The 19715-nt window shown below is 35.0% G+C and overlaps 1 protein-coding gene across 2 annotated transcripts in view; it reads right to left on the bottom strand.

Moving 5' to 3' along the window:
• LOC149419800 (popeye domain-containing protein 1-like) overlaps window positions 1-19715 on the bottom strand; it is a 157592-nt gene that overhangs the window by 70846 nt on the left and 67031 nt on the right. For both annotated transcript variants that reach the window (XM_089637034.1, XM_089637033.1), the window contains exon 2: window positions 8130-8287. In XM_089637034.1, the coding sequence (XP_089493160.1) occupies window positions 8130-8287 (158 nt within the window). The remainder of the gene's footprint in view (window positions 1-8129; window positions 8288-19715) is intronic.

The raw sequence follows: 19715 nt of genomic DNA, 5'->3' as shown, positions 1-19715 counted from the left end.
TAGACCGCTTTCCAGTTTTAGTATGCCAGGAGTCAAGTATGTTGTCAACATTGAAAAGTTTTCTCGGAGAAGCCTATTAGAAATAACTTTCACACCTCTTATTAATAATATCTTTATTTAATGCTTACCTGTTGTGAATTCGAACAGAATGTACATTGTACATGATGCAGGATCAATTCATTTTGACGTCAACATTATTTTTATAATACAGTATAAGAATCCGTTCCATATTTTCTGGTGATAAATTATACCTATTTTCAAAAATCCACTTATATATAGAAAATGATCGTTCAACATCGACAGATGTCAGCGGAGCAAATTTATAGAGTTGTGTTGAATCGATGGTAACATTTAAAATTTCACTAATGCTCCGTAATTTATCGTAGCCAGGGTTTCTATTTAATATGGCATCGAATCTTTTTTCTGCCCACTCTTCATTGCTCCACGATAAAAGAGTCCTTATTTCATCTATAATTTCGAACGATTCGACGATAGAAAGCTTAGGATCCTCGAGTTTTTTAATAGCATTTGGAATTGTTCCGAAATATTCCATTATAAAAATTAGGTCTCGCATCTTCAAAAAATAATTTAGCTTTCGATATTGCCACAGCGTCCTTTTCATTTAAAATTGAAACGACACTTTTTATTTTTTCGAAATGATGACCATAGTAAACAGCAGCTTTGAGCCAAGTTCCCCAACGCGTTAATATCGGCTCTGGTGGTAGTGCAATATCTGGAATCATGGTTTTAAATATGTCTACTCTTGTTGTGCTTTCAAAAAAATTTTTTTAACACAGGAAATAAGATCATCCACTTTCTTATATTTATCCCGCACAGTTGAAGCGACTAGATTTAGTGAATGAGCCAAACAGGTAAAGTGTATCATATTGGGAAACACATCTTTAAGTTCGCGTCCGGCTTTTAGCATATAAGGGGCAGAGTCTGTTGTTAAAATTAAAAGTTTTTCGAAGTTATTAACTGCAGATTCCTGCCACAAAAAAATTAAACTGTTTTTTACAAAATCCTTTATGGTTTCGGCATTGGTTTTTGGTAAAACCTTGCTAGCAATCAAATATGACCGAGTTCAATGTCTCCTAGTGGTTTTACGACCAGATTAGCTATATTGCGTCCAAACTTATCGGTCGTTTCATCAACTGTCGCCCATATATATGAATGTCCTAATTTTTTTCTGATATCGTTAATTTCACTACAAAACACTTTATTTAAATACACTTTTCGGAGAGTAGATTCACTCGGAAGATCCATAGTCGAACATTTACAACACAAATATTTCGAAAAAAAAGACGGAAATTAAAATTGTCTAGTTTTGTCCATGGAATATTAGAAAATATTAAAAACATAGCTAAATCAAAATAGAAATCTGTTTTACACTTATCATTTGTCTTCATTATCAAATGATTTCTGCTTGAAACGTGCTGAGTTACTGTATATTTTTTTTAATTGTTTTAAAGAAATATCACACACGTCACAATAAATCACCCCACGATCAAATTTTAGCTCAGGATGGGGTTTTATCCACTTATTTATTAGATTAATTGAAGGTACTATAAACGCGGCCATGGTGATGATTGATGAATACTAATTCGTAACTAACTTCTAAAAAATGAAATATTTCCTATCGGCTTGTCGTTTAAAAATATTTGTTTTAAAGTAAGACATACCGATTTACCATTACCTATTGTCTCTTTTCTTTCTCATATTTTGTTCATTGAATAGAAAAAGACGAAATTATTATTATCGATTGCCAACGTGGTACGATAAACAAAAGTATCGGATTTCATATTTCGTGGGCCGAGCTTCAGTTAACAAGTCAAGTAAAGTCATTTTTACCACAAAAAGGACAAAGAGCAGTACGTCACATAATATTATTTTAGTGTGATTGATATAAACCTTTCCACATAAACTCAAATTTTGTATACCGTAGTTGAATCACAGTACTGGCTTACATAGTGGTACCAACAAGGAAACTGTATTGTCTTTTATTAATATTGTTTAAATTTAATTTTAACCTTGATTTCATGTTTTCAATATATATAAAAATGAATGTATGTTTGGATGTCTGAACTTTGGCAATTTGTTGTTCACACACCTGGAAAGGTTTCTATGTACCTAAAAGTGAGTTCTGGCAACATAAAATTTGTGCATAAAATCCATTGTTTCCTATCCGATTGCAAAGAAACTTTGGTGAGTTATTGTGTGGATGCAAGAGAAGGTTTCTATATATAATGGTGAGCTCTGGTGTTTTGAAATTTGTATAAAATCCCTTATTTCGTATACTATTCATCTGATTGCGATAAAACTTTGGCGGGTTGTTGTGCAAGTTGTTGTGCACACGCATGGGAAGGTTTCTATACATAGAAGTGAGCTCTGGCGTTATTAAGTGTGTATAATTTTTTTTTCCTATACCATTCTTCCTATATCAATGAAACTTTGGCCAGTTGTGTGGATGCTAGGAAAGGTTTCTGTAAATAATGGTGAGCTCTGCGTTATGAAATTTTGATAAAAATTCTCTTTTTTCTATATCATTCATCCTATTGTGATGAAACTTTGTTAAATTTTAGTGTTGCGCGCGATTAGTGTGGAAACAAGCAGGGCGAGAAGGGAAGGGAAAGGGAATAAGAATAATAACATGAAATTTATATAGCGCACTTCTGTGTTATTTCACTTCAAGTGGAATGTTTCAGTTTCTTCACCACCTAGGATTCTTGCTGCAGAGTCTCCATCGTCTATTTTCGTGTCACCTGTTCCTATACTTCATTTTACTTAACTTAACTTCACTCTATTTTTGTAATATTTATATTTTCTGTAATACCTGCATCAACTGTAAAGCGCCCCTCTCACAAGAGCGGCGCTATACAAATTATCCAATAAATAATAATATTCCCCGTAGGAAAATTAATTTCTTTAAAAAATAATGTCAAATTGAGAATTTGATCAGACCAAGCCTCTAGTATGTATACTACATGCAGCTGCAAAAGGACAGTATGTTTAAAACGAATTTAACCCGTTGAATAACGATAATTTAATTGTTTTGCCTTTAATAATGAGCGTCCCTGGAATTCTTCAAAAAGCCACCGCAATTCCGGATCCTACTTATGACCCAACCGGAGCCCATAATTGCAAGGATGCTTTTTAAAAGCTAGTATTTACATGTAGCGGCAGCTACTAGATCAAGGCTGCCCAACCTTTTTAACAGTTGGGCGAAATTGACGATTTAAAAATCACTGGCGGGCCACTGAATACTGACGGTTCCTATTTCCATGGGGAGGAGGGGTTGTTAGAGAATTTCTATAAAACATAATTCCCCACAAAAAAAATTCAAAATGAGTGCTCCCCACAAGAAAAATTCCACACACCCAAAAAATCATATGTGATTCCCCACAACAATTTTTCGAATTCCATGGGGAGGGGGTGTGGCTACAAGATTCCATTTCGGACGCAAAAAACGGTGTATTTTTGTTTAAAAAGTAAGTTCAAAATGTTTCTGTTGTTTTTTTTTATTTTTTTATTTTATTATTTGTGATTTGGCTGATTTAATAACTTGTCTCTGAAGTAGCCTAATAGGATTTTAGATTTTTTCGTCGCTGATTCTCGTTCTGAGTAGCCTAAATAGCGATAAATCGCCTTCGTTGGCAACACTGGTGACCGCGCGCAAGCTGCATTGTTTGTTTTACCGCGGGCCCGCGACACTTTTTCAAATTGGCGCGTTTTTTGAAAATGGTTCACGCGGGCCACTTATAATTCGTTCACGGGCCACAATGTGGCCCGCGGGCCTGGGGTTGGGCAGCCTTGTACTAGATCTTCGAGACCTGGTATCACCGAGAGCAGCGTAGTACTTATCTAGAATAATAGCAAAGCCGCCAGCCTACCTCATTACGACCTGAAAGGTTCTTAACTTTACTATGCGAGTGTGACTACTATATAAATATCACATCGCGGTACCTAGCGGCCAGTCTTTAGTACTCATTTTTTTTTTGATTTTATGGATTCTTTCGTAATCCTCTAACTAGCTATACTCAGTCGATCAGTCTCGGGGCTCGAGGCGGATGGCCGCTCCGTACCGTGCCGCACCGTGTACCGCGCCGCGCTCCCCGCTCCCGCAACGGTTCGCAAGTAGCCACAAGTGTATCCGGCTTCACCCGCGGTTCGAGCTCACAATCATCATCCAACCAAGTCCACCGTACATTTGGCTTACTTCACACTGGAGTACCGGGAAGACCCATGGTCTACACCAATGATGAACACCACCTGCAAGTCCGGACTCCACTGACGAGGTGTCGAGCCACCGACTTCATCGCCATGATCATGGACCACGAATTTACATCCCACCATGATGTGACATACATACATCCCATCGTGATGCACGATGCACATCAACTGCCATGAAGACAACGTCATCAACAACTGTGATTACTCTGGCTACTCTACTTGGACTGTGTAATTCGACTACATCAATAAAGCCGTTCCAATGCAATTCAATCCAAATTTAATCCTAATATCTATTGTAAATATTATATTTCCATTGTTTATGCCATGTCCTATAAATTTCAAATGTTAGTTTTAAGAAAAATATGTCATTCACATTGCACATGTGTGTGAAATGTTTCTAGTAAGGTCAACTTTCAACCGTGGAGATCACAGAGCAGTATTGCTAAGGCTTATTGATATATACGTACCTAAATACTAAGGGAAACTGCCCCCATTTACTTGTATTGTAATGATGTTAAGAAGATAAAGTGTTTTCCTGCGTTCCAATGGTGTTCTCGTACCGCGATAGTAGAAACATTTATAATTATTATGTATATAAATGCTAGAACCATCGACCATATAACTATATCAATGGCTAGAAACCAGAAGTGATAATAGTTTTACTGATTCTTTTTTGAGCGGCGCAAACGAATAATGCACCAGATGACGTCACATAGTAAATATCGTCCGCGATGACATCCAGGGCGGTGTCTATGACGTCACAGCCAAACCATAGCGTTTTGATTTACAGGTTGTATAGTGATTAAAAAAATCTATTTATTAATTGTACTAATAACTTAAACTTTAGCATGTCGTAATCGAAGTACAAGATCTACAAAGGATCGAAATATTTAGATCTAACTGACGTGTACCCGATGGTGCTGGGATTTATCTTTATGAGATAGACATATACTGTCGTGGACCTTTCTGTGGACCTTTTAAAGATATAAAATTCCATAGTAAATTATTTTGATGTATCTCATAAGGTTTTGCCAGCGTTAGGCAAGGTAAGTGCCATAAAGTATTTTTTTATGACTTGATTACAAATCATAGACTTTTCTCTACTTTCTATAAATGTAATAAACATGTGTTATATATATAAGCCATTAGGAAGATATTTTCTAAAAACCGTATTAAAATCCGTTGCATAGTTTAGGTGAACTAAGCGCACAAACAGACAAATGCGGAAAACGACTTTATTTTATACTATTTAGAGCAGCGGCGTAGCACCTAGGGGCTACGCGGGGCAGTGCCCCGGGGCCCTCAAGCTCAGGGGGCCCTCGAATCCTTACCAGAAATCTCGATCGAACTGAACTTTTGGAAATTTCTCCCATTTTCAAAATAAATATGACAGGTTGCAACTTGCAACCCCACTTTAATCATGACAACTTAGTAGAGAGAAATTGAAAAGTTATGCCTTGGGAATTCCCTTAAATTCTTTCTGTAGGTTGGCAGTGATAGTGATATGTGCGTCATTCCCCAACGAAATTTGTAGCGCATTAAAATATGGATAAAAAGAAGAAACCCAGTGGTGCATTTAAAAGCAAACAACGCCAAGAAAGAGAAGATAGTAAACAAAAATTGCCCAAAATTGACAAGTTTTTTAGTCAGCCTTCTGCAAGTACATCTGGCCAAAATATTTCTATTGATAGTGACTCAAATAATGTGGTAACTACAGTGTTGGTTGAGAAGCCTACTGAAGAAGATTCGACAATTATTGCAGTTGGAGATACCTCCGCCGCCGATCATGTGAACGTGGATGATGTTTGCATGACACACATAAGAGCGGAGGGTTTGGAAGAACCACAGACCTCTACATTTTTCGAAAATGTGTACGACAAATCTTCTTATGACTTGGGAAACTTCACGCACCAAATATTAAGTGATAACGAAAAACGTCAAATTCTTGATATGGGGCCTTTACAGCCTTCAGGACCTTTTCCAACAGACATCAACCAGAACAATAGGTGTTTTTCAAAATCGTACTACTTTTCGTGTTCTAAATATGGGCCAGTTAAACGTTTTTGGTTGTGTTCAAAAATATTCAGATATAATAGGCCCTTGTTTTTCACTTCAATTTATTAATATTTACCATCTAGTTTTACCTCAAATAACTCATGCATGGACTGTTCACCAATTATGTAAGGAAATAAGGAGTAAATATGGAGTGCTAGAATGCGACCTAACGGAAGTATTTACAGCAATGTTATTATTCTTTACAATTCCTGTCACTTCTGCAGCAGCTGAAAGGTCATTTAGCAAATTAAAAATAATAAAAAAATATTTAAGAAATAAGATGGGCCAAACACATTTATCGCTAATAGCAATTGAAAACAAAACCGCATCAAGCCTGGATTTAAACGAAGTCATTGATACTTTTGCGAAAACTAAAGCTAGGAAAAAATTGTAAATATAATTGTTATTTAGTCAGTTGGTAGGCACGACCTTTATATAATAAACCCTTTAATCTTCTCTATTTCGTTTTATTAGCCAAACCTACACCAAGTATTAATTGTAATTTATGTTGTTACTGTTTAATATTTTTACTACCTGCCCTGCAGTCTGTAGTGCACAAAAAAGAGCTTAAGTAGCTTAGCATTTTTAAAGTGTTTGTATATTTCATAATTTTATTTGATAAAACCTAATCAGTTTACATAGCAGTGGGGCCCCATTTTTTAATTTGCCCCAGGGCCCTTGGTTACCTAGCTACGCCACTGATTTAGAGATAAGTAGGTACTAAATTATTAAAATTAATTCAAACACATTTATAAATGTCCCGACTTTTAAAACCATCAATCATTTCGTAATTATTATCCAGATTACGTACGTCACTTGGAATTGTGCGTCCCCACAACAAATGTAAGCAAATAATGTAAACGTAAATTTTAATCATCAAACGTGCTCCACTTCAAATATTTACATACATAATCCAAATTACGACGGGATCCCCAAGATAACAGTAAAGCGCTCGGGCGCCGCGACGCCGTTTGTTCGGCGTCCGATGTGACGACGTGGTCCGAGGGACATCAATAATAATATTAACCGTTGGTAGCTCCACTACTGCAATGGCTCTTCATTATGCCTTTGCCGTTTTACTTCAGACGAGACCAGATATAATATAGAGGTTGAGGAGAAAATCAAAAGTCGCAAACTAAAAATAAAAATGCTTTGATTTTTCTAACGGGTAGGTAGGTATTAGCGAAAACTCACGGAATAGTCTGATTTCTAGACAAATCAGTTCCAATTTTGAAAAATGATAATTCAAATAATTGTCTATTAAAAAGAATATATAATAGGTGGGTACTTAATCGATTATCTAAATTATTTATAAATCGGTTCCAATTTTGAAAATGATATTTAAAATAATACATAAGAGGTAGGTAATTTATTACTTGTCTCAATTCTCGACCAAATCAGTTCCAATTTTGAGAATGATAGTAATATTTTTTTAATAATATACAAATAGGTAGGTACTTGATCGGTTGACTGAATTCTTTACAAACTCAGTTCCAATGTAAAAAATACACTTAAATTTAAAGCAAATCGGAGTTCATTGAACGGACATTCAAGACCGAAATTAGTATTTTTGATATCTAGCGATCAAAATATTTAAAATATTTTTTAATGCGAATTTGGTGATCTAAAATCTACGACGGATAAAATCTGATAGTACGTACGTAACGGGCCAAAGGCACTAAATATTACCACTTTAATAACGTGCCCAAGAAAAGCGTTTCATTAAATGTACATTCAGCAGGGACATACGTTCACTATTATTCCATTAATAGTCTCCGGCCCAGTTAGTAGGTACTTGGTTTAAAAATAAAGGTAGCTTGTATTAGGCAAGAATAGGTACTGACTTGCCGCTGAGCACGAGTGACAGGCTGTCCACCTTAGTGACTTTCTCCATGGCGTATACTTCTTGACCCTTCAGACGGCGGATCGCGCGCATGCAGGCGAGCACGCGCCGGAACTGAGCGCGCGACACCCTCAGCGGCCGGAAAAGAGCCTGGTAAACCTAGAACAAGCATAAAAATAAGGTTAGTTCGGTCATATTGTAAAAAAAATTGACTCAAAATATACACGGGAACTGGTCAAGAGGAGACAATATCCTAAAATAATGCCAGAATCTGTACGACGTAAGAGAAGTGACCGTGCACAAAAATATGCGACACGCGGCGCTGGTGTATTGGACAGACCTGCGACAGGCGGTTGAATTTACACTATTAAATCTCAATCTCTAGAAACATTCGAGATTTTAGTAAAACGTTCATCAGAGTCTCATGTCGCCTTAAAGTTTTTCGGGTACGTGCTGAAACACCCTGTTTAATATAATCACAAGCTGGACACAAGTAGATAGCTTATGTACAAAGATGAGCAAAATGAAATACGTAATAAAAGAAAAGAAATGGAATATGAAAATAAAAAGATAAAAGCTACTCATTTCAATAATAATATGACAAAAGAAGATAAAATGCGGTAGCAACTGATTACAAAGAAAACACGTAACTTTGGCCACCCTTTTCTGGGAACCCTAACACAATAATGGTTAATTAATCTCTGTTTCAGCCTCTAATTCTGCAAAGCTTCATTCCTTGAGCGGTTGCGACAATCTCCAACAGGAATGAAATATAATTTCAAAAGTTACAATGAATGTCAAATACAATTTCAAAGTTTTTGAACAAAGAGCAACATTTTCACGAGTAACGAGTATTAATACGACCAGGTACTATCATATCCCGTGCGAAATTTGCATATTGCACCAGTCTGGCCTAGTTTAGGAAAGTTTTTAAAAGGCGGAGTTTTAAAATTCGCAAAACTCTTTAAAGAGCCCTTTCCTGAAATACATCAAAAAACGTAATCGGGCTACAGAGTAAGCCGGTGTTTTATTATCGAACATGCATTCATCTTCATCGTATCCAAGTGGATATAGAGATGGAGGGAGATACTAATGATCTTCTGTCCATTCGGTCCATAAATATCTGTTACATTCGATCCACTGCCGGGGTCTGCAGTCCCCAGGCTTATTCCAGAAGGCGGACTTGGGAAAAAATACATCATCTATGTAGGGTGGTGACACCCCATTGATGTATTAAATTTAGATAAGACATGAAGCGAAAAAATAAGTTGAACCTTTTTTACCTCCAATTGTGACCTCCAACGCTCTATCTAAAACTACCGAATTCGGTCTACGCACACCGCTTACGGCTTTATAATAATGGAACACCTTTCGAAGAGATATTAGTATGCAATAGCACCTCTAATTGTTTAACTCTATGGTGCGCCCGGGAATAATCGGCTACATAATATAATTTCTCCGACGACGGGAATTAATTTTTTTTTAATTAAGGAAGTTATTGTGAATTTCATTTCATTTTATGAAAATATATTATGTATATTTAAGTGTTAATAACGACAGAGATAATTACTTTTAGATATCTCCAAAAATGGTAGATTTCAAAGTGAACAATTCATAATTTAAAGTACAGTACTGATACGCCATACACTTCGGAACACGCGCCAATCCGGGTCGCCGCGCAGAAAAGTAAGTAAGTAAGTCCGAAAGTAAGGTGTTAAGGCGCATTCCTTTTAGATATTTCATGAAGTTCAGTTTGTAGTTTTGACATTTTATCTTCAAAATTATTTGCTATAATGTATAGAAGTGTGTCATCTGCAAAAAAATTGATTGAACAGTACTTCAGGCGCTTCAACATTAATGTATATAATAAAAATGAGTGGTCCCATAACAAATCCCTGAAGAACTCAAAGATTTACTTCTTGTTCTTCAGAGACATCATCTCCAATTTTAGTTCTTTGTTTTCTATTTTTTAGGTAATCAAAAATGCTTATATCTTCGGTAAAAAATATATTTTTTAAAAGTTCTGTCTTCGTCATGCTCTAATTATGATACATTTGTAAATAACATGAAATTTCTAATAATACAACCTAATGAGGATTTAAACATTCAGATGAAAATTCCCGCATTGTTCTCTGTTTCAATAAATTCTCGGGAATTTACCCATCACTAGTTACAAACACATTTTAAATACCCAGAAAATCCACATTATTTAACCCCTAAAGCCACTGAAATTTTGCAATGTACGTCTGATATGAGAACTGTCAGAATGGAAAATTACACGGAAAATATTTTCACATTACATTCGATTTTAGATAAATTCGCTGTTTTTGAACGTATTTCAAAATAAAATACTGTTTATTTTTCGGTATAACTTTATTGAGTAAAACCTCAAATTGTAATATTTAAATATTGAAGACAATATTAGAGATTTTTAAACGAAAATCTGAAACAGAAAAATCAGAAAAGGAAACGGTCACATCTGGGACTCGAACCCAGGCGAAAAATGTGCGGTGAAAAAATGAAGACAATGTTGGTAGTTCTTATTCGAAGTATGATACAGTTAAAAGTGACCGAGGGGAATAGGGTCCCATTAGCGCAGTTGGTAGAGCATTGTCCCGGAAAGACAAGGGTCCTGGGTTCGAGTCCCAGATGTGACCGTTTCCTTTTCTGATTTTTCTGTTTCAGATTTTCGTTTAAAAATCTCTAATATTGTCTTCAATATTTAAATAAAATACTGTACTTGAAACCAGATGAAATATCAGATTTTAGCACTATAAATCAACGTATGCAGTCAAAAATATTTAAATTTTGAATGCAAACAAAGATAAACATTTTAATGACGCTTACTGGTGGTTTTTATCGTGTAAAGTGCAATACGCGATATACTACTTTAAGCGAAACTAAAAACATATTTAATCAGACAAAGGTATTATAAAAGTTATTGTCACTTCACTTTTTTTCGTTTAATATAAAAACATGGATTTAATGCCAAATGCTGTTTCATAGAATTATTTTTGATTTTTAGCGTTGACGGTAATATTTTTAATGCAAACTGAAAGAGCGGTATTCTCTTTTTCTAACACTGTTTAAAACATATTTCTCACCGTAATACGACATGAGATAGCATAACTTTTACGAGACCATGTCAAGCTGGGATATATATCTCTAAAAAGACTCTACAGTGGCTTGTATGTGAAGAATATCTCCCCAAATTGCTCAAGGGTTTCAAAATAAATAATAACGAAATTGGGGTACCTACCAAAGTATTTTCTTAGAAGTTTTTCTTCGATATTCGAATGTGTTACATTTTCAAAGATTTGTCGGTTTATTAACCACCAATGCAAATGTGTTCCTTGATATATGATTAATTGGTAAGAAACCAGAGATTACGGGGGAGAAGAGTAGGGTGAGGCTTATAAGGGTTTAAGATTAGCTAAAGGTTAGAAGTGACAATGTTTTGGAAAGTGGGTTTAGAAAAATATAAATAATAATAATCAAAAGAAAAAATGCGAAAGTATTTTGATACAACACTATTTTATTCTTTTAAAAATATACGTAATTTTTTTTGTTCTTTCGGGAATTGAACATGCTGACGTCCGTTATAGTGTGGAATTTATCGGGACACTTACAAAGTTCATGTCTAACAAATATGAATATACTCAAGTTCTAAACCATCTGATCGGAGTTTCGACGTCAATAAGCAGAAAATCAGCTAATTTGTACCCTTTTAAGAAAACATAAGTAATCTTAACCTAATCTAGTTTGTTATAATTGCAGTTGCTAATCGTGAAGTTAAATAATTGCGCGCATGCTCTAAATGTTGCATTATTCACATGTATAGAGTGGAACACATGAATGAAGTAATGAGAACATTTGTCGCCAGATAACCATAGACATCAAATTGATAGACTTGCCCTAACATGATATCTAGGTATCATTACGACGAACTGGAGGCAAACCATGTGGCCATATTTTTGGCACCAGGGGGGTTCGAGAATGCTATGAATAAACTACAACATCAGTCGTACTTTGACTGCCGAAGAGTGCATCATATCATAACATAACCAGACCCTGCGTATAAAAGCAAATGTTTGCAGTGCAGTACATTGTGGGACTTTTCCACACGTGATCTGAATGTTCGTTTTAAACGAACCGACAGGCGTAGTGACGCTAAAAATGAGTGAGGTGGGTAAATTATAACACATTTTTACATTTCGCAAACATGCCCGAACTTTTGTTTACCCGATTTGGGATTTGTTAAGTTTTTTACACAGCCAGCAATTTGAGCGCCATTGTAAAAGGTACTAGTAAATCGGAAGCAAATTTTATTTTCAAGAACTGAATAGTGATATTACGATGCGATTGCCGGAATACTGCAGGTTAATTTATTAACAAATTACAAAAAGGTATACGGTCACGCCGCCTCCCTCGCTCCTCGCAACTTGGTTTGTTCCCCTTTCCCTAATCGGCTGGCCTATCATTTTGAATGTCTATGCAGATAACGAAGAAAATTTTGCTTAAATTCGAAATAAAACTATTTTACATACGGGAATGTTTCTACTACACAATCTTACAGTAAATATCTGGTACAAGGATATTGACAAGTGTAATAATACTACTATATATAAACAAGTACGCGTAGTATGATCGATCGCCCACGGTAAGTTTTAATTATTCAAATTGGAAGTACAAGCTAGTAGATTTGTTGTTGTCAATTCCCATAAAAATAATTGACGTAAATTGCAAATGCAATAGAACGTACTTAATATGCGTGTGTGTGAATGAGTACCACCAAAAATTGACAGAATGCATTTTCATTGACAACAAGTCAGTCGCCGAGTTTCAGCTCAATCGGGTGTCGAGAAGTGGGTTAATTTCCACTTCCAAATTTAAAGAGATTTATTTAAAAACACTTTCCTACTGGGCAAAAGTTTTTAACAGTCTTGCAGTGTTCATCATCAGAGCAAATGTGTGTAGTGTGAGAAGTTGTAGTTGGGTGTTATTGATATCATGTTATAGTCAATGCTAATCTTGTGCCGCCGCTTTAAAAATATCCCGTTTGAAGTTGCCTTCAGTTAGTTCATTTGTGTTTGATTTGGTTGCCGAAGGTCCACGTCGTTAAATAAATGTTCCTAATCATAACCATGACAAAACACAATAGTGAAAAAATATGAAGATGAAAAAAACCTTATTTTATCATGCTGTTTTATCCGGTTACCGACTATGTTTACATGTCAATACACGGTGTCCGGAATCTGTTAGTAAAAGCGGAAAATTGGTGAACTTACATCATCCTAACATCAATCTAACCTAACCTAACTAAACTTACCTCAACTTAAATTCACCTAACCTACCCAACCCAAAAAATTTCAATCTGAGCATTTAGATTTTTTCGGCAAATAAAGGGTTAAAAAAACTTTTGGAGCCGAGTCTAAGCATCGACGCATTTTAAAAGACCCTAAACAGCTGAAATTAACCCCCTAGCTGCCGATTTTTTCTCTCTCGAACTCGATGTACTCGAAAACGGAAGCACAAATTAAAAGAAATAAAACAAAATCGACTCCAAATGTGATGTAGAATTACCAGTTTCATGCTTGTACTACAAATTTCCGTACAACGTGTATAAATCACCATACCCTTCAACAACACTCGCATATGTAAATTTTGTTTACATTTACTCCGCACAGGAGTCCAGGAGGAAAATAATTTCCCTCGGGGCCTTTGTCATCTTTGGGGATGGTATGTAGATCTCTTTAAGGAAAAAAAATGAGAGGAAGTGCTGGGAAAAAGAAAGGTGTGTTAGGTGGATTGGAACCTGGGGATCAGGGTGTGACAAGAGTGACGGAAATATGAATCCAACACTCGTCAATACGAGTATTTAGTTTGCGATGAATTTAGGTAAATAAGTGCAAAATAATTAGAAGCAGTAACGTTTTGCTTCAAAGCGATGAAATCAATCTGTGAATTTAAATTAAATAATAAATTAAGTGCGCTCGATTCCCTGCAAAACGTCTTATTCAGTTAACTCGCCAAATACACTACTAACTTATTACTAACTTACAAAATATTCTGCGAACTTGAGAAATATACAAGGCGCCCGGATTTAATTCACCGCTTTAGTTAATTACTCGGTTAAAGCTGCAAAATGGAGTTAATATATTCTGGATAAATGCGCAAAAGGACGGTTTTCATTTACCCTACCTCGGCGACTCTGCATTATAAAGGGGACAAACGAATCTAATATGATATCGAATAATTAATGGCGGTCCCGGCGAAGGCTGGCGACAGAGAGCCCGCTTTATGATCTCAAGGTCGTGGAATCGATTAAGAAGTAAATTTATTTGGGTTTTTTACAAGGTGAATAGATATTATCAGTTATCAATGGTTTCCGTTCAAACTAAGCAATTATTGGGCGGTACCTGAGAGTAAATTTTTTTTAAATGAAAAATCGTTTAAACTTTCAAAAAAGGTTAATTTTTCGGGATACATTTTGTGCGATAATCGCGTAGACTATCGACAACATGGGTTAGATTATAATGATTATAATCTAGGCAGGTATGTGCCCATGTAAATTAACGCTCCGTTCGCTGAACCGAAAAGATAGGTATTCGCAAATGTGACTTACGGAAGAGTTGGTTATGATGTTCGATGATATGGTTCTTTTGGTAGCGCTCGTATGGTGCAGGAATTCACAGGCACTCGTCTAAGATTGAGCCAATTATAACTCCGGTTAAAAATCGAATTGACACATCGGTTGTTCTTTCGATACGGTGTTTATTGGCAACTGTCATTAGATGACGTTTTCGCTACGGCGCCGGCGCGGGCGGCTCGTTTCAACTCAAAGCAATACTGCGCAAATTCAAAAATTTGAATCCTAGCCTCCTAGCTTATTGGTTGGAGCGGAAAAGCGTTAAAACAATTCAGCGTCACGAAACACCTTTTTAATGACATATTATTTACCAGATTATCGATGGTTTTGTATTAATGATTCGCTGCAAATCTAAATCTAAATAAAAATGAAATTTATAATTACAAAAATTAAAGAATCATTAAAAGATTCGGAAAATAGATACTACGCAAAAACGCAGATAGCAAACATTTTTGAATGATACGTTATTGGTATTTAATAAATTATTTTACCTACTATCGGTTCGAAGACTAAAATATAAATGAACTTGTCATCCTATGATTGGTCACCCTATGATTGTGGCTGATAAGCCAACACAGATACTTTGTAATGCTTAGTCAGTAGATTTTTACGGTTGCCAACTTTAAACGTACTGCCCAGCAGTCATTTTAATTTTGTATTTTTATTTTTTCAATATTATAATAAGTTTACATGTATGTACTTTTTAATTTACTATAATTCTAAAGCTGCACATGTCGGCACAGGAAAACCCCAGTGAGCAGAAATTTTATTGTAATATACTATTTTCAGAATAAATAATTTAAAAAAAACCCTACATTATTTTTGTTTAAATTTAAATCAACAAGGTTGGATGGTAAAAACAAAACATGGAATTTAATTTCAAATGGGCTAGAAATAACGTGTTTAGCTTTGTGCCCACTGAAAAGAAAATCGAATGAAGTATGAACTAGACAGGACAGTCAAATTGATTATTTTTTCGAGAAAGAATTTTGATATTGAAAAAGGTTTCGTCAATTTTCATCCGAAATATATAAAATTTTCCTCACTTCGGGCACACAGACAGCACGTCCACAATACACTTCTATTGGTTTATGTATTCAGAGTCTGTGCTTAATGTAACGTAACTTTCTGAAAGTGAAACTGATATTATTACACCGGAGTGAGGCGTCAATATTCTTCGAAAAACCAATTAATTACGATGACATGTAACCTTTCGGTCCTGAACTGTAGAATTTATTTCAATTAGGTATATAAATTTGAACGCGTTCTTTGAAGGCAAATGTCAAAGAAAACCGGTGATACAATTCGGAGGGAACTTCAATTTCCTTTGAAATACGAATTACTGTATATTGGAACGAAACCTTTCGGTTTTGACTTCGAAAACGATATTAGGACGCCTTATTAAACGATTATGACATTAGCCAAATTGTAACGAAAATAAAATGGTATTGTCAATAATAAATGGTATTGATTGACATGTATTGACTCAATACTATTATTTATATAACAAAACATTATTCCTCCCACAAAACGATACAACGTTTTGATTTATCAACACAATTAAAGAAGAAAAAATATGAAAGTAGACTAAATGCTGCACACGGAGAAAACATTGCTAATTTATTAAGAGTCTCCTCAAAATATTCGTAATCCAGTTAAAAACTGCATTGCAATCTCTTAATAAATTAATTGATAGGTTTTCTAATAAACTTTTAGTAAAATACGATGTCGGAACACGTGTTCATAAAATTCCTAGTATTTCCGCATTTTGTCATTATATATAATCAGGAAATGTTAGAAATTCACTAAAAGTTTATCAGGAAACGGCCTGCAATCCCATTTTTAACCAGATTTCCAATAATTTGAAGAGATTTAAAAAAATTTAATAATTTTGCAAAACACTCATTTTTCTCCTTGTAGAAATAAGATCCCTTAAGTGGATGTGTGATAGAACCATGTAGAAAAATGAGTATAGCTGTTTTATTAAAATTCTGTTAAAAACGGGATTGCAAGCCGTTTTCTAATAAAATTTTAGAACATTCATAATATATCGGAACACGTGAATGAGCACCTGCGTTTGTCCTGATAATATACAATAACGAAATGCGAAAATATTTGAATTTTTATGAACACGTGTTCCGACATCGCATTACTGAGAGTTTACTAGAAAACCTATAGTTAAAGGCCAGAAATCCTGTTTTTAACCACATTACGAATAATTTTAAGAGATTCTTAAAATTAGCAATATTTTGTCCAGTAAATTTTCTCCGTGTATTACTAAGTAATCATTAATTAAATAGTAACTTGTTTTTTTTTAATTATATTCCTGACCTGAGAACTGATATGGGAACCCGGTTTGGGAAGGTGGTGAGTGCCCTCAACTATATTAGAAATGAAGAGATTCGCAAAAAAATATAAGGACGATGCCTACGTTTAAAGCCTGTGATAGAATACGCTATAAACAAGCTGTATTTTCGTGGCTTGGCTTATTTCTGCATATCGCTCGCCATACATTCCCATGGGTAGTGCATAGCGAGCGATATGCTGAAATAGGCTAATAAGCCATGATGCGAATAGCATAGTGAGTCGCCACCTAACCCTTTGAATGCCAGGGGTAAAATCCCGATGGCCCGCCGCTGACACTATTTTCACAAAATGATCTTTGTGTTTGTATATATTTTATCCATCTAATGATTTTTTTCTCTCTAATGTTATAAAAAACGGAACATACGAAACAGCCAATATACATACGAGTTTTATTATGTATTCCAGCTAAATAAGCGTTCTTCACAATAAACTTAAGTCGTAAAAGGATTTTCAGCAAATAAATATCTGACGTGGAATTTTGCGACGCGCTTTTTCATTGATAAAATAAACACGTTTGCTAGTGACAGAACGACAAGCAAGAATGATAAAGATACAATATTTCTTTGCCAAGTGAATAAATTATATTCTAATACGCCAGGAGGATTTAAGGTTCTAAATTACTAAATCTCGTATCATAAAATCAATCAAGTGCGGTCAGCTACTTACTAGCAAATCAACGGTAGATTTCTTGGCACACTAGGGGTTAAGAGGCTCTTAGAGGGTTAACAGTTTTAAGCCACGTAGAGCTGATGGATAGAGTAAGGAGTGTCAAGAGAATACAATAGGACGGGAAAATGGATGAAGGAAATTATGGATGTTCCAGGAAGGGATTTTTTATAAACGAAAAAATTCCCGGGTCGAATAATCTGGCAATCAGATTAATATACCTACATATTTTTTTAATTTATTTTCTGTAAAACATTTTTATTTTATTTTTGCAATATTCAGGATTAAGATTTATTTATTATTAGGATTATTAAGATTAGGATATTTGTAATTCTGTACACATATGTTCATAAATTTAAAGTTCATATGAATGGTAGTATTCATAAAATGATTAAATATTAAAAACTTAATACGACACCCCCACCTTAAACACGAGTTATTCTCATTAGGGAGGTATTAATTAACAGCTTGAAACATAATATACTATATACTTACCCTTAAGCAGATCATTTGAAGTAACATACTGTTGTACACCGTCATTGGAGGGTTAGTATGTATACTTTTGTTATTACTTAGCAATTTTCTTAATATTAACCCTCTGTCTGCTGTAACTTACTGATATTCTTACTTACTTCTATCAATATGTATTATTTGTTATCTTCTGTTAATGAAAAAAAATCTGATAGTTTGGAAATTTAATCTGTGAAAATGTGTGAATGTGGATGTAGCAAGGAGTGTGTGCCAGTACAGAGCTGTATAGCGTTGCATACTATGTACTTATACACTTAAGGAAAGTAAAGATTTTATTGAGAGTGAAAACATAATTTCACGTTACGCGCGACATGAATACTAAAAAACTGTTGGCGCCCCACAAACTCAAGCAATCAGAGAAAACAGCCATTAGGGCGCTTCTGTTTTTGTCATCTTCCCTTTGACTTAATTAATTTGGAAATGCTAATTTTACTACACAGACTCAGTGGGGTGAGACTTTGATAAGTGAGTGAATCTATATTTTTTTATAAACGAGTTTTTTTCTTTCAACAAAAAGATCCGTAAAAAATTAAGGAATTCTCGACAATTTTTAAAATGGCAATTAAAATTATTTTCTGTTAAAATATTATACTGTAGGTAGATATCGCTTGTTTGAATTCTTCAAACACTTTTCACTTTAGACAATTTTTATAATAATATGTTATCTGTCATCTCTGTTTATAAAACTTATTCGTGTAATTAATATGTTGTTAATGGACTATTTGTCCGTAAATAAATAAATAAATAAATAAATAAATAATGATGATACTTAAATTTAAAAAAAATCCGAGTTCTAGAGTTCATTGAACAAGAGTTAACTAAGTAGTCTTGACACACACTGCTTGCCACATTCACATTCATACATCGTCTCATACACACTCTTCTATTATTTGACTTTTGACATGGTCCGACTGAAGTATCTGACTTCTGCTACCATTCACATTTGCGTTATATATTCTCCTTACACTCCTTTCTTCGCTTATTCGCTCTACATGCCCAAACCATCTAAGCGTCCCTTTCTTAATCTTACTCATTATTCTTACGTCATTCATTCTTTGCGGATCTAAACATTTCTCACACGATCATACACATACGAATTAGAGATCTTATTTCTACAGCATTCAGTCTACTTTCATCCTACCTCTGCCAGATCCTTCCCCTGCCAGTTCCACGCCTCACTGCCATGCATCATGGTATGTACCAGCACTCGATTGTGAACTGCTAGCTTCGCTTCTTTGGACATTTTTTTGCTAGCGCCAACTGCGTTCAATCCTCCATTAGGAGTTACCTGCATTTACCCTTCTTTCAATATCTCTGTCAGCCTTCCCATCCCTCGTAAACATACTTCCTAAATACACAAACTCATCCACCTGC

Source organism: Hesperophylax consimilis, chromosome 11, assembly GCF_061612785.1.
Source record: "Hesperophylax consimilis isolate HC1 chromosome 11, BYU_Hcon_1.0, whole genome shotgun sequence".
Taxonomy (NCBI): domain Eukaryota; kingdom Metazoa; phylum Arthropoda; class Insecta; order Trichoptera; family Limnephilidae; genus Hesperophylax; species Hesperophylax consimilis.
Note: the sequence above shows the minus strand (reverse complement) of the source record. Positions and strands in the feature narration are given on the sequence as shown.